General features: G+C 35.8%; 1 protein-coding gene across 1 annotated transcript in view; it reads right to left on the bottom strand.

Moving 5' to 3' along the window:
• Positions 1-669: 669 nt before the first annotated feature.
• Positions 670-22,417, bottom strand: part of LOC136987566 (uncharacterized) — a 34,638-nt gene continuing 12,890 nt past the window's right edge. The window contains exons 5-8 of the mRNA XM_067285316.1: positions 9,204-9,358; positions 8,802-9,133; positions 7,665-7,923; positions 670-1,112 (exon numbers count right to left, since the gene is read on the bottom strand). Coding sequence (XP_067141417.1) covers positions 785-1,112; positions 7,665-7,923; positions 8,802-9,133; positions 9,204-9,358 — 1,074 coding nt within the window. The 3' untranslated portion in view covers positions 670-784. The remainder of the gene's footprint in view (positions 1,113-7,664; positions 7,924-8,801; positions 9,134-9,203; positions 9,359-22,417) is intronic.

Genomic DNA, 22,417 nt, shown 5'->3' with positions numbered 1-22,417 from the left:
AATTCTTAATTATTTAATTACTTAATTACTTTCATACCCCCCTTCAGATTCTCACACAAGTATGATATCTGATCTGTACTTGATTTTGATTCACATCTGAGATAGCTTGTTCGGAATAATGCTGTTAATAGCATCAGCAATTCTTGTATGCAGGGCTCTCAAATGTGGCACTTTTGTAGCATATACATGACCTTTGACATGACCATAAAGAAAAAAGTTCAAAGAGATGATGTCAGGTGATTGGGCAGGATAAGAAATGGGGTCCCAGTAATCTAGACCATGTGGCAGTGCATGTCTAAATTATCACCGTGTGGCAGCAGCAGCTCTTTCAAGTGTATGCACATAAAACGTGGAGTGTTGACAGACATTCTCCGACACATATTTATTCACAAAACTACAGACATTCAAGGAGAACATCCTGTATCTGAAACAATTTAATTATATTGAAAACATATTAAAATTTACACCCTATTTCCAGACAAAGAAACATTAGATAACATAATGGACTCCAGCATTGCTCTAGAACACAATTTTAAAGAATGTCGTACCAAAGTTAAATATTAACAATAAAATAATATTTTAAATTTCCACTTTTCTTATAATTAGAAAGGATATTAAATTTTATTTTATTTCCACTTATTTGTATGGAAACTTTCTAATCACCCTTTTCAAATAAAACTATTTAATGTATAAAAAATTGTTTACATTATTATTTATTATAATTTATAATATAAAAATAATTTACAAAAATTACAATTTATAAAATACAAGAATTAAAATATCTTCATAAACTCAACTGAGCAACAATTTCATCAGTTTCAAGTTCTTTTTCTAGTAACTTAAATCTGAAATTGCAATACTCTTTAAAATCTAACACTGCATCATCTAAACAAACTTGACTTAATTGTGCATTGAGTTGGCAATTTTCATTGTTTTTAACAGAATTTTCATTTACAAAAGATAATATTAATTGTAATTCTTCTTTTAATGACGAATTCAAATTTGGATTTTCTTCATCAACATTAACAACGTTTTCGACAGCATGAATATTAATATCTTCGGGAAGCAAATCTTGAAGCCAACGAATAAAAATTAGAAGTTGAGTTGTTTCCCTAAAATATGCAATTTTTTGAAATGTAATTAATTTGAGATATAAATATAGTAAAATATGGAATAAAAACAGTAGAAAATCATATAAAGTTTCATTATTATATTGGCAAGGAAGAATTTTAAGTGAACTATGATACACTTTCATGTAGGGCCTAAATGCTGATGTAAATAACAAAAAAGTCAGAATATATTCAAAATCCAGAAGTTATCGTTATAAAATTGTCTTTATTACATCATTAAATTTAAACAAAAAATATAATGTACATCATCAGAAACTTTTTAATTCTGAATAATGTGGATAGAAAAGCCAAACAAACAGGTAATTAGTGAAAATAAAACCATGAGCCAGATGGTCAAGCAGTTAGGCACCTATGGCCCTATTAAGGATCTGGTTGAACCCACAGTGAGCGTGCTAAAAGTAGGTCATCTCAGAGCCCACAGAATGGGGACAGTTAAAAAAGAAATATGTATTTTATGGTTACATTTAACGTAATTGAATAATTAAAGTAAATAATTTATAAATAAATAACGAATATAATAATAAATATAATAAATAGATAATTAGTTTCTAATTAAATTACCATAAATACAATAAACATCAAATTACCAATATATGATTCTTCTAGCAGGTAAGCCCAGCATTGCATGGGCAAAAAATAAGTACAAACATTAAGATTATTAGATTATTTCGTCCTTCTAACCCTTCTGTTATATTATATTATAGTATTTGATTTATATAACTACAAATGTTATCTTACATAAAGATTATCACACCAAGTGACCAATCTAACACATTTTTAAAATTTTCTTCCTCTACTGTACACAACTTAAAGAATTTTTAAAATCTGTTAGATTCAGTTAGTCACTCAGTGTGATAAACCTTTACGTAAGATAACCTTTATAGTTATACAAAAATATTAAAATGAAAACCATAAAAAGAGTTTGGTTATTTTAGCATACTATTGTCACGTTTATCGTGATACTCGGATGGTACAAAATGGCACAATTTCATTGGTCAAGTAGACATCAACTGAAGTTAAGATATCGTACTTTTTTTTCTAATGTTAGCACTACCGAACTGTTTCATTCACAGCCAAATATCAAATCCTTTCCAAATGTTAGACACATAACCGGTAATCTGACATTGAATCAAAAATGGACCAAATATTTAAGCTCGGCACCCTCAAAAACCACTTAAATCATATTTTGTGCAGGCCAGTAATCTGATATTATGTAATTTTCCTATTTCAATACCACCATACCAGTAGGTCCAATAGGAAGAAGGGACTGTTGCAAATGGAGGTTGAAGTTAATTTGACCAAAAGTAGTAGTAGTCCTGTTCCTGAGAGAGAGGATGGTCAACAACTACTACTTAGTACTGGTCTACTGTTAATATTTGAAAAGAGATCCGTGTTGGACAGGTTGTGATGGCCCCATATATGATCAAAGTTGCTAACCTTAACATTCGAAAAACTTGATATAAGACTTGTTTAAATAAGAAAATCTTGTAAAAATGTAAGAATAATTACTTTTATGTAATCCCATAAAAAAATCTGGTGAAACCAGATTGAAAAAGTAAACATCTAAGTAAAGGAAACTTTTGAAAGTTGCAGCATAAGATGTAATAGTGGAAGCAGATTTGACAGTAAGACTCAACATGTGAATAAAGTGTGCATTACATAGACTACAACTACAGGAAGTTTTGAAGGAAGCAGTCATCATGATAATAAATAGGAAAAATAAACATCGGCACAGAAAAAGATTTTGAACTCTACTTTGTACCTTAAAATTGTTCCATATGCATTAATTTGGCTGAACATTAGAATATCTTAAGCAGTATCAGTGAAAGAAGTTTGGGGCAAAGGGTTTATGAGTTACTGAGGGGAGATGAAATCAGGGGAGGGGCAGGATCTCCAGGTTTCCCGGTAGTTAAGCATGTCCTTGTAAATATCATGTTCATAGAAAAATTATTAGAATTGGTTTGGTTTATTTGGTTATGGCAACGTGACACTCGAGCAATTTGCCAAGGATGATGTACTTGGAAAGACTTATGTAAAGATGACCTCAATTTAAGTGTTACTAATGCAAAGAAAATCCAGAAAACTCCACATGGCCAGCCCATTGGTCATGTGCAAACCCACAACTGACTAATGGTGTTTAGTAGTTTTAACCACTTGGTTACCAGAAGGTACTTATTGGGTTGCAATTTGAAAAAACTGCAGACCTATAAATTCCCACTGTTGTTCATCCATCAATGTCCTTCCTTAATCTCAAGAACATAGTTAGATAAATGTAATGTTGAGACCAAATATGGAAATCCTAAGGGAAAGAGAACCAGACTCACTATATATGAACTTTTGATTTGTACCGCAAGTCACATTAGTTAAATTCAAAAATTTTTCCCTGATTGGAGTTAGATACATAACCGGCATGACTCTATTGCTAACAGGAGAAGTATGGTGTACAGGGGCAGGAGCAAAACAATACTCCATGCAGACAAGTGCTATGTGCTACCTGTTGCAGTAATGGTGTAATGGTGCATCTATTTCATGCTACATCATTGTCATAGTAATTCATTGATATATAATATAATATAATATATATTAGTTGTAAATAAACAAGTTTTTTTATATGTACAGTACTGATATATCAAAGAAAAAATTAGTGTAATTCCTATAAGAATATTTTAACCGGAGCATGGGACAGAGCAGAGCTGGAGCAAATACTTTGATGCCGGAGCAGTGCAACTCAAAAAATAAATAAATATATATTTATTTATTTTTTGTCCTATGCTCCGGTTAAAATATTCTTATAGGAATTACACTAATTTTTTCTTTGATATATAAGTATAGAACATATAAAAAAAAACTTGTTCATTTACAACTAATTTATTAATTATTAAAAAAATTAACATAAAATCTAAAATTTATTTGTTAATTTTAATAAAAAAAAATGGCAGACGGCAAATTGTTCTTCATTGACTGCCTATTATCACTTAAAATTAATCTTAATCTGGAAAACTAGATGCTCAACACTTGCTTGAGAAGTTGGCATGCTTGAAGCGACTCTGCATGCTTTTCTAATGTGCTCCGGACAATGGTCAATGGCTTCGAATACATTCACCTTTAATCTCCCCACATCCTCTATTGCATTGCAGTCTTTCTCAATATTTTTGTCTATTTCATTGTCATCTGTATTATGTATAGTGTAAATTCGACGACTGTTTTCTCTTCTATCCAATTCTTTTTCAAAATTGTCTTCCGAATCTATATTTATTATATTACAGGTTGGCTGAGACAGCTCAACAATTGCTGGCTCTTCAGCCAAAGCAATTAGTATTTGCCTTTTGATTCGCTATTGGATGTCTGAAAGCCCTTCTCTCACTTTTAGCTTTTCTGCCACACTTAATAGGATTCTATACCTAGAATCAACATACACTCCAGCAAGAAAATGCGTGTTTTGAAGAAGCTTTTATCCCACTTTTCATGGAGGACAGAATTCCTAATGCAACATATCCTCCAAATTCTTCCATACATTTTTCTAGTTTACATAAACATCTCCAGAGTAAGATCAGCAGCTTGAAGGGCAATTGTCGAAATATTTGGTTTTTCTAAAACAGCTCTGTATCTTTTACTTCATCCCATTCTGCTTTGCTAAGTTCTAAGTCTTTTGTTCCAGCAGCAGCTACTTGGTCGCATAGTCCTTGAAAAAAAAAAGACGATCAAGCATGGCATATGTAGAACCCCATCTTGTTACTGTGTCTAGGAATTGAGTTTTACGATACATTTTCAGCAAAACATAATGAATCGTTGGCGTTCGTAATTTTACCACAACCTGTCAAATTTTCCCTAATATTTTTATTATTTGTTCATTCTTTAATTCATCCCAAATGGCCAGTTGAAGAGTGTGAATCCCACACCTCATTACTTGAATTTTCGTATTATCATTAGTCCACACTGGCAATATCAGGAAAGGATTTTTAACCCACTGTTGCAAAATGTCTACATTCATTTCTTCAATGTCTTCAGTTTTTTCATTGTTTTTATCCTGAGAAATATTTTCATGATCAAAAAGTTTATTTACAGCACATGTCATGTTCACTGCATTATCTACACAAATACTCAGTACTTGTTTTTCATCAATTTCAAATTTGTTTAAAATTTCTTTAATTTGATTTTTCACATAAAAAGAGTTATGCCTTTCTTCAGTATCAACAATATCCAATATTTTTATTTCAGTTTCTTCATTTTTTTCATTCCAAAATTGTACATCAATGGCAAGAAAATTTCTATTTCCACAGGTTGCAGCATCTAGCTTAAAAAACATAATTGTCCTTTTAAAGTTTGTCTTAGACTGATGCAAGCAGACTCTGCTGTGCTTATCACTAATTGACAAACAGCATCATGTTCTGTTGATACACCAAGCTTCTGAGCTATTTTGCCAGCAATCTTTTGGAATCCTTTGTTATTTAATGTGAATGTAGTGAGTGGTGTCATACTCATACAAACCATCTCAACAAGTCCCTCGCAGAAAGTATTAATATTACTATCCATAGTGATTGTAATCTTCGATGATGTAAAATACGTATCAATTCTTGGTTGATCAGTTCTGCATTTCTTATGACACGAAAGAGCAATGGTAAAAGTTTCGTGATTACGTTTTCTTCTTGCAGTGGCTTTGTCTTGTTGATCCTTCTTTTTAACTAACCCTTTGTAAATTTCAGGATGATTATGCTTCACATGCCACCAAAGATTGAACTTTTTCGACACACTAGTTCCACTTGCCTTGAAGTTGCATTGTATAGATTTGCCATTTAGAATGTGTTCCATCTTGCATGTAATTGACTTCTTCCTGTTATCGTATTCAAATACACATATTTCTGTAAGCTCTTCTTCCATAAACAGACTGTCTATCACGAGTGACAGTTTTAAATTTTGGTTTGATGCCATTTGGTTTGATGCTTAAATAATCAAATACAGGTAGGCCTCCTACAACACGGTAGATATGTTCCTTGAAAATACCGTGTTGTGGGAAATCGTGTTATAGGAGACACCAACTTACTACAAAAACTGGAATTCAGTTCTAAAGAGAAAAACTACCTTTTATGGTGTAACATTTTCATCACTTTTTAAATTTATGTACAGTACATAAAAAGCTTAAATAAAATTCAACATCATATAAAAACTAAAAAGATTATGATTTCAAGTTAAAATCAAAAAGAAACATAATGTTATGCTCACAAATTCAGTCCTTATCGTCACTTACTATAGTTGTTCAAGAATGTTTGACTGGCCTTATTTCAAGATCTGAGCTTGTTTCATCAAGTTCCACTGCACTTATGTGATCCCTTGCAATTTTTCTGTTATGTGAAAGATAATTTGTTTCTAAATACCCTAAACCGTGTTTTTCCAACCGCATTGGAGCAAAAATGCATTGTAAAGGTACTGCGTTGTAGGAGGCCTACCTGTATTTAGGTGTTATTAATTGAGAAATAATGCATATAAACATTCATGCATACAAATAACCAAATAATAATAATCTTACCTCTACAAACAAATTACGAATTACAATATACAATTATAACAAACTGATTGCAAACAGAAACAAACGACTGTCACACTCACGACCAAGCACACGCAAAAATTGCAAGGTTATGTGTCGCTTGACAAGTTTGCAACATGTTAAAATATCAGTGTTGTAAACTTAACAATGCAAAATGCAAATTATGAAATGAGCCAGTGAGAATGTAAGTGGCGTAAGTCACTTTATGGCTAATTGGAGAAATTTAATTTAATATTTAATGGTTTGTTAAAATTGTTATTAAAAAATCAAATGAAAGAAATGAATATTAGTGCTGCTCCTAGTGGTGAATTTCTGTACTAATGACTAAAGCCACTTTTATTTTAAACAAAACAGAACTATGTCAGAGGATTTCAAACATGGAATTAACTCAATTTTTAAATTTTATGATTAATGCCACTTCCATTCTCACCGGCTCAAATATTAAAAATATATATATCAGAGCAGCGGAACACTACAAATTTCCGTGCTCTGGCTCCGCTCCTGATCCGTGTAAAAATCCATTGCTCCACCTGCTCCATGCTCCGCTCCAAAACCCTGATATAAAGTTTAAGTTTACAAAAAGAAATTGTATAAGTAGGCTGTATAGGAGCCATAGGAAGAATCTAGAAGAGCCATTTGTGGCTTGCAAGATGCAGTTTGGCCACTATGGACATATTACATCTAATGGAATAGAAAAACTTCTATACAAAAAAGTTTTTTTAACACTATGTACTAAATGAGACTATTATCATTAAATATAGAGATTATAATGTGTAAAATACAACTATCTCAAATCAATACAATATGAAATAATGTAAATATGTTCACTTATAATATTTGTGAACTGATAATTGAAACAATTCATTTATCAATAGAAAGGATTTAAGTATTGCATTTAATATCTATCTGTTTCAATATATACATAATTATTAATCAAAAATTACATACTATGATTTAACATATGTTCATATTTTATTCTTAAGACAACATACCTAAAATAAAAATTAATTTCTGCTTTATTTGGAGAAAATAATCTCACTGAGAAATTTCCACCAAAAATTGGATTCCAGGGATTCATAAAAATATATACTTTTGATGAGAAATTTTCATTTGTGCAGTTTACTTCAAAGTTAAGAGATCTGAATAACATTCTCTCTAACCATGACAGATCAGTGTGTGAAGAAGTTACGCCAATTATCCTGTTTTCTTGAAGAATTCTTAATGACATTAATTTTTGTTCAAAATTTAAACCTAATATAAAAGATTAAAAATCATAAATTAGTATTTACATAACTTTAAATATACATATAGACAATATAATGCACACAATATATTATTTTGTAATAAACTCAAATACAATGTCTCCAAAAAGAATGCTACCATTTTAAATTATCATAATTATTATCTGACAATGTTGCAACGTGCATTAAAACACTAAAAACTGTCCACGTTTCACAATTGCCCATTACAGTTTCTCAATACGTGCATGTCACTTTGCACAGCACACATCTGACTGATACTCAAATTCCTTCTATGCTTGCTAAGGTATATTCATTGTCAATCCTTCCACAACAGTCATAAATCTAGGAATCCTACAAATTACTCGTATTGCACAATGATGAGTGATTCTGATTTAGCAAAATGCCTTCTCTGTTGTGGAGTTTGCCACTTTTATTCTTGGCACTTCCTACAGGCTGTAAGACAACAAGATGTTTGAATTTAGATGAGAGATGGAACTTGAAAGATTGCTCTATTAATCGGTGTACATTGCATACTTATTAGATAATAATTAAATAATTACAATAATTTAAAATAATAGCAATATTTTTGGAATATTCTGAACTTTAGAACTGAAAACCTGAATCATTTTGAAGAAATAAACTCCTTAACAACAAAAATTTTAAATGAGTTTTTCTGTATATTATCTTATCATTTGTGATTTTTTAATGCATTCTAATATTTTTATATGGAATATTATTTTAATATTTTTATATGGAAAAAATATATTTTTTCCCCATATAAAATATTAGAGTACATTAATCATAAATATAAATACAAAATAATTAATAAAACAACAATGAAAATTTTAATATTTATAATTTTAACAAAATTATTACTTTTAAGATTACCTTTAAAACTATTTTCATCAAAAATGTTTTTAATATTCAATACATTCCATTGAAGAGACGTGTGCTTTTCACTTATACTTGGCTCAAATATCGATTTAGTCTTCCATTTTATATACGATATTACACAAATTGTCGATCCAGTAAAAATGGATAACGGAATGGAAGCCACTACTGAAAACACGTCTCCCCGCTTAAACTCCATGTTTTCAATTTTATTTTGAGCAAAGTCAAACCAGCATTGATTATTTTCCAAACGATGTTTGTACCATTTACATTTATATTCTACTATTTCTTTTTCATGGTATAAATGGACATTAATATCCAAAATAAATCTGTAAAGTATTCAAATGTTTAAGAAAACTTTTATGTGATAATGTAAACAAATTATGATGTAAATCATACACATCATTTTGATTTAATAAACTCCATCCTAATATCCAATGATCTTTCAACAACACGTTCCATTTTCCTGTTATCGACATATCATCTGAGCACAGTCTTTTCTCTAATGAGGGAGAAGGTTTTGTTTTTGATGTAGTCAAATCAATAAGCTCTCCCTAAAAAAAAAATAAATAAAATAAATAATTAATTGATCAGAACATTATATTATTATATTAATAATTCAAAGTTTAATAAAATAAAAAATAATAGAGAGGTTGTGGCCAATGTTTTCAGCCCAAAACATGAATGTTGGACATTGAGTGCCGCCATCTGGCAATTCTACAAGGTTGATAATGGCATTCGCTATGTCTAGCATGGCAAGTAAAAGTTTGGCCTAAACTTATTCATTTTTTTTTGTGTTTGGGGTTAAAATTATGACGTATGTTTTAAAAATAATGATTATTTAAGCATTTACGAATAATATTGTAAAGAAACAGACAATTTTAATCCCGAAATTATTTAATTATTCAATTTTTTTGCAAGTGATGTGAAGTGCCTATAGAATTTACATATATTTCTGTTCATAATAGCTTATCATAATTCTGTAGGAGTAGGTTTGTTCTTTCGCAGTACCTTCTACCATCAACAGTATAATATGTTTGTAAATTTTCTAAAAATAATTTCCTGAGCTGCTTTCGGATTTACATAAACCACTACTTCCCTCCACAAAAGTATGAGATATAGTCCTATTGTCCAATCATACGGTAGGAGACACGACGCTAATTAAAAGTAATTATCTAGTGTTATTAAACATCCTATAAATACTTTAAAATAGTTTAATTTGTTTATTTACCTTCGCTAGTAACATTCGTCATTGTTAAACGTGTTCCGCCATTTTTCAACAATATCCCATGAGTCAGTGCATGATGACGTAAACATGAACATGTGGCACAATGTGTTTTACTTGGAGTTCAAACGTCAAGCGTGTACTTCTGCTTGCCGTACAAATTTAACATTTGAACTTCCGCAACCTCTCTAATAATTCTGATAACATTAAATGACTAATAGATTTAAAGGTTTAATTCATAAACATTTCTAAATTAATAATAATAATAATAATAATACCTTCAAATGAACTAGTGACAAATTCATTCAAACAAAAAATACTTGAATGATGACCAGCTAATTGCTATGGTTAAAGCATCAATCTACCATTCTGAGGTTCTAGATCTGGAAATTTCTGCATGAACAACCCCAGAAATTATTTCAGAGTTAGTCTGCCCCAGATATGTTAGGCCCCATCCCTCACTGTCCAGCCATTCCCATTGTAGATCTGGCTGAAACCACAATGAGTATGGTTAAAAGGCGTTCTTAGTGGCCACAGGGTGGATGATTTACTTGTGACTAATATTTGGTATTCAGTGTTTCCCACTCCTTCTCAATATATTGTACTGAATCAAAGGGGACAAATCTTGGACAAGCAAACTAAATAAAGATAAACGATGAGAATTTGCCATGTGTCTTCAAAATACACTATAAAGTCAGTGTTTAACAAGTCAACAATATGAAAAGAACACAGGTTCACAAAATACGTTTGTAATTCCCATAATAAACTGATGCTTGGCAAATAAGTGTATGTGTGTACGTACATATATGCTTGCCACAAGACAAACACTTCAGTAAATACTTTGGCAAAAGGTAATTACTAGGCAGTCAGTGAATACCAATTGTTTGGAGCCAGCTTTAGAGTACTTCTTAATTCATTCCAATTGTTGCCAATTGACAGCACTTTTAATTTTTAATTATTATTATTTGAATTAAAAATAACTTATTAATTTAAGTACAGTAATACCTCGGTTTCATTGACTTTGGTTATTGTCGATTTTTTCGTGAAAAATCTGTCTTGGTTTTCGTCAGTGTGCCCAAGTGGTATCACTGCTAATTTTGTGAAAACAAAGGGCAACCCATGCGTTTTCCGGCTCAGTGTGATGTTATTTCTCGTTGTGTCAGCATTACCCTGCAACAGCCCACCATTGGCCAAAGTTTCTGTTCCCTGAACACTGTGAGTTTGGTCGTGGGTTCACGCTTCACCAGGACAGGCTGGCTGTGTGGAGTTTTCTGGGTTTTCTCCACGTCTGTAACGTCTGAATAGGGGCCAGTTACCCTTAAACAGACCTCCCAGAAGGCATTATTCTCTGTGATACAAACATCATAAATGCATACAACTACTATTACATGAAAATTACGTCATACTTTACCATGGGGCGATATAAGCTAGAAGCTCATGTCCAACTAGCTTCTACAAGACAAGACATTACCCCGCATGTCTAGCCAAACAATTCCATTGCTTTCCTTTAGATTAGTCTTTATATTAATTTCTTATTGTATTTAACACTATATTAATTCTCTATAAAATGTGTTTTTGGTATGTATTATGGAGAGTCTAGAATGAATTAATTGGATTTACATTGATTCATATGGAAATAATTGCCTCGGTTTTCATCAGTTTCAGATTTCACCGATTGTTTTCAGATGAATTATTGACAAAAACTGAGGTATCACTGTATTACATTGTTAATAACAGAAGTTTAAAAATAGTACATAACTAAATAAAACTATACTTGCTTACTGAAGAGACAATATCATAAAATAAAATAAAGTATATAAAATATAGTACATAACTGCACACCACACTAGGATGAATATAAAATAAGACTCATTTGAACTAATAACCAGTGTAAATTGTAATTAACTCTTAAATAACAAATGTTTTCGTAACCCTTCTGGGTTCTTCCTTAGGCTTTTCTTAATTCTGATTAAGTTGGATCTTCCTTAAGAATTAAGAAAAACCTAAGGAAGAAACCAGAAGGGGTTATAAAAACAATTGTTATTCAAGAGTTAATTGTAATTTACACTGGTTATTGGTTCAAGTGAGTCTTATTTTATATTCATCCTGGTGTGGTGAGCAGTTATGTATTCTTCAGCGATGCTGGCTAGAATTTATCATAAGGTGGTGATAGGCCTAACTAAGGCCAGAGCAAGGCTGGATTTTTTATTGATTTGCAAAAGAAATGGATGTTTCCTATGCCACTATTTTGTATTTGACTGCCGCCTGGAAATGAATCTCTCTGTGATGGATGTGCATGAACAGGGCCATCAGGGAGACCAGGAACTTGTTCTATTCTAACTTGGTGAGGCTTATAGACATTGAGAATTCTTTGTTCCAACAAGACCTGAGGATGTTAGCGATTAACAACACCAACATACAAGATAGCCTGAGATACAACATGAAGAAGTATTACAAGAAACTACATTGGATTTTGCACTTTCAACTGCTCAGGAGCTGCAGACAACAGGAATGTCCCTTTGTTGTGTAGGATGACTTATAAGTGCTAGGGTTTGTCAAGGAAGTCCTGAGATTTGGACCAGCGTTCACTCCTCCACCTCCCATAAACGATGCTGTAAGATCTTATATCCCGAATTTGAGATCCTTTTATAAGGCCTATCTGATAGGCAAAAATATTATTATAGATGGATGGCCACATTCAGACAAAAAGACTAAGGAGTTGGTGAAAGTTCTGGAGCTTAGGGAAAAGATACGGCTCACAAGTAGATGGATACATCTAAATAGAGTTACACTGGTCAGAGAAGACAAAGCCAGAGTCTTCGTTCTTATGAAGCGCAAAACATATGAGAGGTGCCTTTGCGAATACGTCAATGTGATGCAATGTATAGAGGTAGCAGAGAGCTGGATAGATAAGTTGCATTCTAGAGTTAAGCGTTTTGCCAATATAAAGTTGGCAAGCAAACTAACTATGGGTAGCATTGTCATGGATGCACCTGACATCCCTAAATTATTTGCGTTTGCCAAGACACACAAACAAGGACAATAACTCCATCCGATGGTTGACAAGGCTAGAGCCTACACATAGGTTGGAGAAAACCACACATAACCTGCTTACTCCACAGCTGGATGGATATCAATTTGCCATCTCCAGTGCAGTAGAACTATTAGAGCAGTTCAAAGGGATCACCTTCCCCAAGTACATTATGGTGTTGGATTTTCGGTCCTTGTACCCCTCCATGGAGCTGCCCTCTTGTTTCTGTGCTCTCAGAAACTTCCTGTTTACAAGAGTGGACGATAGAACAATGCACCAACACGTACTGGAGTTGGCCCATTTGGTGTGTTATAGTTCTATATTTCAATTTAACATGGTTGTATACACACAAAGTAAAGGAGTTCCCATGGGCAGTCCAGTTTCTGGAAATCTCTGTGAATTGATTGTCAGACAATTGGAAAGCAGGACCCTCCCCCACTTCCTCCACAACATTGTTCTGTACAAGAGATACATTGACGACATTATCATTTTCTGGAGGACAACATTGAATCTGATGCAGTTTTTCAACACAATGAACAACAATCTGTACAGGCTGTTCCTTGAGGTGGAACAACACAGCCCACCAGAGTCCACTTCTTAGACATAGATATCAGAGTTGAGGGGTTGGACACATACATGTCTGTTTATCGTAAACCATGTGCTATCTCCACTTATATACCAATTGGATCATGTGATCTGTTTCCATACAAGACGGCAGTTTTTGGGGCCTTAAAAGAGCATTCGCACATTTTTCTACTCCACAAGCACTGGCAGAGGAGTTAAGGCTTATAGAAGAGATAGCCAGGGTGCATGGTTACAACAACCTTATACGAAGAATGTGTGAATGCCACAGATGTGCACAGGCAGGATCCACCATTTCAATGGAAATGCTAAGAGATAAACAGGAAGAGGATCCATCTCACTTTTAACCCCCATTTAAAATCGTCATACACCACAATTGCCAAGAGATGTCAGGTCGGTATTACATGCAATAGATGGTCCTCCATTTTCAGCCTACTACATAAAAGAAAGGAGGAGCGGGACTGCCTTGCGATTGTTGCAAGCATTGAGATTTGTGCTCCGCTTATCGATCGTGTTTTCTTTGGATATTCTGTGCTTTAATAGGAGTATTATACATTGTTGGAAAGAGCGAGGAACGAGGAAACTGTGAGTGTTAAATGTTTTTAAATTGGCCGAGCGGTTTAGAAGTTACGTGCGTCCGAAGTTTTCGACTTTGGTCGGGCCTCACGTGTGCCTCCGGACTGTTATTTTGTCGGTTTCATATAGCCTTAACGATTATATTTAATGCCTGAAAATTCGATCTATTTCCGTCAATCCGTTACCGAGATATTAAGGTACAAAAATAGTACCGTTAACAAAGGACTGTAAGTCACCACGTGGTCGCCGTAGCTGGTTGACGCGTCGTAGCCGTTCGGCGACTAGGTTTACGAGGCTTCAGTTTTCGCTCTTTTTGCGTATTTTTTACGCTGAAGCCCAACGGTTGTCTTCCTGTTTGATGTTATTGTCGCGGTTTTGTCCGGGTCGGTTTACTTTAACGGCCTACTGCTTAGCCTATCGGCGTCTACCGAGCCGTTTGGCGCAACTGTGTTATTTCGGATACCTACAAGTGCGGTGTCATCTCTCGCAAACTATCGTCTTGGACTTTTTCCTCCCTTTGGCTGGGCACAAAATTCTGTGATCGACAGGATTCAGAGAGTTTTATTTCGTTCTAGCTGACGGTTGTGTCAGCTGAACGGCTACTGTGGACTGAGGACTCACTGCTGCCGATTTTTGTTTTGCTTTATTTTTTTTTTTCCCTCGTCACCGGACGTCATTCGCCGTTTGGCTTATCTTGTAGCCGTTCGGCGTAGCTAATCTTGTCGGCGGGGCTCAGCTTATCGGCGTAGCTATTCAAGTCGGCGGGGCTCAGCTAATCGGCGTTTCCTCTGTTTTATTGTTTTTTCGGGGTCTATTCTTATTCGCATCTTCAATGGAGGACCCGAAGGTTATCCTCGAGTCGCTGGGGGACTGTTCTTCTCAACCACCCGCCAGTACATCGGCAGATAGTGAAAATGAAGAAGACACACCCTGTACCTGGGATTCTGATGAAGATATTCTCAAGGAAGCTAATGTTAGTCTAGGGAGGATCATGGAGCTTGTCCCAGAGTCCACCAACTCCACTGTGCGAAAACACGAAAGGGCTGAAGTCAGGAAACGAGCTGCACGAATGTTCGCAGCTATTCATCAGATGTATGGAATGCTCAAAGAACTGAGATCCAAAACTTCTCAAATTTTAACACCAGCTACTGTCTCCAAAACCTACGCAGATATCGTCAGCTCAGGAGCTAAGCAAAGTAACACCACTAAAACAATTACTAGATCTCTATCTTCTAAGATACAGCAGGAAGGCAGTGGGGGGACACACGCTGTTTTGGTGTACCCCAAAGCAGAAGACCAAGATACAAACGAAAACCCGGATAAATTAATCAACACTCTGAAAGAAGCCATCCAACCACACGAGTTGGGGATTAGCATCAAACGAGTTTACAAAGTTAAAAACCAAGGGATCTGTATAAGGGTTCAAAATAATAAAGATGGAGAAACACTTAGGGAAGCTATAGAAGGCATCCCTTCAATTAAAGAAAAAGTTAAATGCCATGTTACAGAGGGCCGTAGACCCCGAATCATTCTCTTAAACGTCCCAAATTCGGTCGAAGAGCAATATCTAATACAGACTCTATATAAACAAAACAACATATGGATGGGCCACACCTTAGAAAGTTTCACTCAACAATGCCGCATTAGTACGGTGTTCAATAAGGGACGTACAAAAGAAAACTGCAGACACATGGTGTTATCGGTTACTCCAGCAATACGTAGCCTTATCATAAATAACCGTCACCTCTCGTTGTCTTGGGCCACGGTGCGGCCGATGACTTTATCCCGGTCACCAGATGCTACCGCTGCTGCGGCTTTAATCACCTAGCAAAGGACTGCCAAGAACTAACTCGATGTAGCCACTGTGCCAAGTCGCACAAATTCAACGAGTGCACAAAGAGACACAGCACCCCTTGCTGCACTAACTGCAACAATTACAACAAAGAAGTAACTGCAAACAAAAGGGTTCCAGCAAATCATAACGCTTTTAGTCAGGATTGCACTATTCTACAAAAAATAAAAACGCAACGAATTCAACAAACTGATTATGGGGTGTAATCAAACCAACATTAAAACTCAGCCTTCTATCAACACCCTGACTCATACCGGTAGCCCAAGCATGCATTCAACTGCTATGTGCAACTTCCGTCTCACACTCCTCACCATCAACACTCAGAGGTCCAAGGCCGCTTCTTCGTTCGTTAAAAAAATGGTGGACGATCATAAAGCCGACATCGTTCTCATACAGGAACCCTACCTTGTCAACAACTCAATTGTCCGGTTTGGGAAATGGAGAGTTCACCCCCCTCAGAACTTCTGTAGCACTATCAAAGCGGGAATACTCATTTGCAGCAAAAACATCATAGCCAACTTCTGCCCAGACCTCAGCACCGATCACATCACTACCGTTCTGCTTACTCACGGCAATAACCGCCTTTATCTCTCATCAGTCTACTGTTCACCAAACGATGACATACACCATCTGATTGATGAAATGCAGTACATACACCCCAAAATTAGTGCTTTCCCCTGGGTTACTTCTGGGGATTTCAATGCAAAATCCCCAGTCTGGCACAGCCCAGAAGAAGACCCCCGCGGTTTTTCTATTTGCGAGTATATGTCAAGGAACCAAATTGTTTCCTGCAATACCAGCCCACTCCCGACCTTCTTCTGCACTCGTGGGAAAAGTTGGGTCGATCTGTGCCTAGCTAATGACAAGGCCCACAAGCTCGTCACCTATTGTAGCACTCTGGAAGAAAATAGCTTGAGTGACCATAGGTACATTAAGACTTACATTAAAACCAGCAACCCTATAAATATCAATAACAACATCACAATCAGGAAGACTAACTGGACCACTTTTCAAGATCTCTTCAAGCAGTTCTGGGCAACCCCAATTCAGGGGATCCTCTCGGACATTACCAACGTTGAGGAGCTAGCCGACCATATTAACCACTTCTATATTGAACTCTTACCACTACTCTACCACCATAAAAGAGATAAATCATAGTAATGCACCATGGTGGAACAACACGCTTAATAGACGAAGACGCAATGTCAGGCGCCTTTATAGGCTTTTTAAAAGAGAAAACAACCCAACGCTCAAAGAGATCAAAAAGACAAACTACCTTGAAGAGTTTCGCATCTATAAAACCGAAATTAACACAGCGAGGACGCAGGCATGGAAAAAGTACTGCAGCGAGATTGGCAATAAGAGCGCATGGAGTGATCCCTATCACACGGTGCTTAAGCCAAGAAAAGCTACAAGTATCCCTGTTAATATCAAAAGGGAGGATGGTACATTTACATCAGAGCTTTCAGAAGCCTATAAACACCTTCTCGACACACATTTTCCTTTGGATGATTCCAGCAAAGACAACTACACTCAAACTAGCATCAGGAATAGTGTCTTAACTCATCCAAACTCTAACAACGATGTCCCTTTCACTTTTGCCGAAGTCCGTGCAGCAATTTTCACCATGCGCAACAAGAAGGCCTCAGGTGTTGATGGGATTACACCCCTCATGGCTAAAAAGGCATACGAAGCAGTTCCTATCGCCTTTGTTTACACTTACAACAAATGCCTTGAAAACCAACAATTCCCCACCTCCTGGAAAAACGCCGCAATCAAGTTCATCCCTAAAGTCGGCAAAGCAACACCAGATAAGGCGACCGACTTTAGGCCGATTAGTCTTTTACCAGTCTTGGGCAAAGCCCTAGACGGGCTCATAATCAACCGTATTAACCACTACCTCTACTGCAATAACCTCCTCCATAATAACCAGTTCGGCTTCGTCCCAAAAAAGTCCACCTACCACGCCCTACATCATGCCATGCAATTCATCGCTAAGGCCTGGGACATCAATCACCATGTGCTCATGGTTTCTATTGATTACAGTAATGCTTTTAATTCACTCTGGTGGCCATCACTTCTAAGCTCTCTCAAGCGGCACAAATGCCCTAGCAACCTTTATAACATCCTGAAAGACTATCTCAACAACAGGTCTGTAGGAAGTTATGACCTAGACCCACCGATTATACAAAATATGACGCGCGGCTGCCCGCAGGGCTCTAGGTCGGGCCCAGGGCTATGGAACATTATGTATGACGAGCTTCTTCGAATCAATCCAAGCAACATCAGCGTGCCCTGGGTCCTTCAGGGCTATGCGGATGACACCCTTCTGATGCTCTCGGGCAGAAATAGTGAAAAGCTTCAGGAGGAAGCTAACAAACTTTTAAACGTCATTCACACTTGGAGCGACAACAACAAGCTTACAATCAATACAGACAAGTCAATCTGTATGCTAATGTCACGGGGGCGCCAGCTACAGAAACCCCCCTCCTTAAAGATAAACGGCATAAAAATCAAGCACACGAACGAACTAAAGTATCTCGGCTTAATTCTAGATCAAGGCCTCAAATGGAATTATCACATTGACCATGTCTGCAGTAAAGCGGCCAAATTAGCGAACCTTTTGTGCTATCTAGCTGGTAAAAACTGGGGGCTTAATGTTAACAACCTAATCCACATTTACAAGCAGGCCATAGAGCCTATTATCCTGTATGGCAGCGCCGATCTGGGGAACAGCTGCTTCCCGGGCTCATATCAAACGCGCCCTTGACAAAGTCCAACGAATCTGCTTACTTCGCATATCCGGCGCTTATAGGACATCACCAACGGCATCGCTGCAAGTTATTACTGGTCTCCCTCCGCTCTTCCTCAGGGCCCAAGCCATCATGGCTTTGTGGAGGTTAACCCACCTCAACATGACCACTCAAAAAAAGAAAGATTTCATCAACTACCTCCGCATTGGCCTCTTGCCAAACCTTGATATGGACTCGCTCTTTAACCTAAATTGTAAAACCCGAACTAAAACTTTTTATCCATCACCTCTTCACCCGGCCAAGCAGCCCATCATCTACATCAACAACGACCTCGGCACGTCCTTCTCCACTCAAATCGTCTATACTGACGGTTCTAGGTCCAAGGACGGTGTGGGAGCCGGCCTGGCCCACTACTCTACCCACAACAATACATTTATCCACCGTGAAAGCTTCCACCTTGCCGGCCACTGCACTATAATGCAAGCCGAGCTTTATGCAATCTACAGAGCCCTTCAGTACGTCAACACCTCCCGCAACCTCAGGAACAGCCGCATTGTCATCTGCTCTGATAGTCGTGCTGCTCTCCTTAGCCTCAACACCAACAAAAGTGGCGGCAATCTCCAGAGGCTCATCATCCAAGAATTGATCAAATGCAACAACAGGGTCATTTTCCTATGGACCCGATCCCACGCCGGCGTCATAGGAAATGAAGAAGCAGACCGCCTTGCAAAAGAGGGGGCCTCCAACTCATCTATACTCGCCTACGATGACATTCCTTTAATAGCAACAAAACACCTAATTCAAGACACGGCCTTTGGCATCTGGCAACGCCTGTGGGATGAAGGTAATACAGGCAGAACCACCTACAGCTTTTTTCCGAACATCCATAACAGACTAAAACTAAACTACGTCACAGTTAACTTTATCACCAGCCAGCTGTTCACCAATCATGGCAACTTTCAAGGATATCTACACCGGTTCGGCCACAGTGACACCCCCCACTGCCAGTGCGACAACACGTCTGTTCAAGACAACGAACATCTAATATTCAAGTGCAGCAAGTTCGACCATCTGAGGTATAACCTATTCAGGACGGTCATACAGGAAGGCCATAACTGGCCATGTGAACTCAGTGAACTAGTACACAATAAGAACACTTATAAGGAACTCATGGCTTTTATCGAAGCCACAAAAGCTCTGGACTTACGTTTAAACTCCTAGCACTTCTCGCGTTTATTCTGTTTACACTTTATTTCTGTTAGTACTCATCTACTGTTACGAGCTCTCTAATGTCACGTGTCCTTATATTTACTGTAAATTTTGCATGCATTTTATTTTATGTTACTGGTATTAATCTTATTTTTCTTTTTCTTTTTTTTTTTTTTCTTTTTTTTTTTTGTATTACTCGACCCGCGATTTAATTTCTTCGCAGACTCACACTCTGCGTCTTTATGTATACTTTTTTATTATATTATTCATTAATATTATCATAATTTTCTCAACTCGGCAAATGTTAGCCGCAGTTTCTGTACGCATGGAAAATGTCCATGTTTTGTAAATATGTACATAATTGCTTTTTAAATAAACACTCGGTGCGGCTCATGACCTCCCCTTCCTCTTCTTTTCAAACTCTTCACCCCCTTTCGGCCTCTGCCAAAGCAACTTTTTCTTAAACTAACTCCTTCTCATTTCTTTTCATCCCCTTCGAGGATATACCTATGAGTAATGCCTCCTATCACCTTTATAATAATAATAATAATACATAAAAGAAAAGACCCCTAACCCTGACAGACTACCAGGCATTTATAGCATCCCTATCAGAGATAACAGATGGGATAGGGAAATGGTGTACATTGGCTCTACTAAATGTTCAATGGGGGTAAGAATATAGGAGCATAAATCTAATATACAGCATAGTAGGAGTACCACTGCACTCTCCACCAATGTGATGGACCTGGATATTATGGCAAACTTTCCTGGAGCCCAAATCATCCTTAGTATCCCACACCCGGAACAATTCAAGTGGTTAGAGGCAGTCGAGATTTTTAAGGCTTGCTGCAGCAGATCCTCGTACATTAACTCTTTCTTGACCGGGGTACTGATCTGTTGCACCCCCAATTGTTAAGCAAATAGGCCAGGGTACCGATTTATCAAAACCCTGTTAAAAATCGATTTTTATAAAATTTATAAACAATAGATGTTAGCACTTGACGGCAGCATCTTGTTTATTGTCTGTTTCACATATTTTTGTCCAGGTGGTGTTTTGTTGACTTAAAAAATTTTAATTATTGCTTTTTTTTTCTTAATTTTTCATTTCCTGATAAGTTTTTATTTTATTTTTAGCATATTCATGCAATAATATTACTATAATAAGTTTATTCAGCTATCATAAGTCAACGTGTTATAAATATTCAAGTTGTGACCTTCAGTTCTGATATTTTATATATTTTTTTTAATTTTTAATTTTTATTTTAATCTAAAATATCAGCAAATGTTACATCTATTACTACTGGTAATCATATTTTTATTACAAAAATTTATATTCTTGTTTGATATGAAGTGAATAAATTATATTAGTTCATTATATTAGTTGGTAGCAGAATAAAGTTTGGATTTCAAACAAATGTTTGATATAATGTGCAATAATTTCACAACAAATAAACATACTGTACATGCATAATTGTTATATGGAGTTGTACAAAACAATATTCTACGTCTTTCTGGCTCAGTGCCAGCAAAAAACTAGGTAACTAGACAATGTTAATTTTGACAAAAAGTTACAAATTATCAAGTTTAAATGTCAGTTCTGATATATATTATTGTTTTTCTTATAAATTTTTCTAATAAAATGTATTGAAAAATATGGTATTTAAAACTAAAGATATTAATAAATGTATGTGATTTTTTTCATATGAATATAATGATAATTTGATTTTTAGTGAATTTTTAAAATAATATCACCTGACTGACCTTGACTGACCTATATTGCCCTCAGCCATTTTACAAAATAAATGTAAACAAGGAGGTGTAGCAAAGGGTCAAGAAAAAGTTAATTTTAGGGAGGAGATGTATCTTTCAATGAAATAGCAGGCTTTACTTGACAACGATATTTAATATTCAGTATTATTTAAAGATGACATGGGAAATGCATGCACAGAAGTTCTCTTTATTTAAACTCATCCTCTTATGCTTTCATTTTAATTTCGAATTTTGTATTCATGTTGTTTCTTGACAACATTATTTAACATTCAATCTTGTTTGAACATGTCACAGAAACACATGCGCATAAGGTCTCATTAATTGAAATCTTCGTCTTACCATTCGATTTTACGTTCGAATTTTATATTCATGATTAATTTTGGAAGATCCAGCTTAATCAGAATTAAGAAAAGCCCGAGGAAGAACCCAGGAGGAGTTATGAAAACATTTGTTATTCAAGAGTTAATCGTAATTCATGCTGGTTATTGATTCAAGTGAGACTTATTTTAAAAATAGTTTGAGGACATTCACATTTGTATGCCTAACGTGAAAAATGTGAACTGATTATAACAGCATTTTAGCATTAAACATTAGAAATTACAAGAATTTAACTCA

Source organism: Centruroides vittatus, unplaced genomic scaffold (assembly GCF_030686945.1).
Source record: "Centruroides vittatus isolate TY-2023 unplaced genomic scaffold, ASM3068694v2 scaffold_2520, whole genome shotgun sequence".
NCBI lineage: Eukaryota > Metazoa > Arthropoda > Arachnida > Scorpiones > Buthidae > Centruroides > Centruroides vittatus.
The sequence above is the reverse complement of the archived record's forward strand: the minus strand, read 5'-3'. Positions and strand labels throughout refer to the sequence as shown.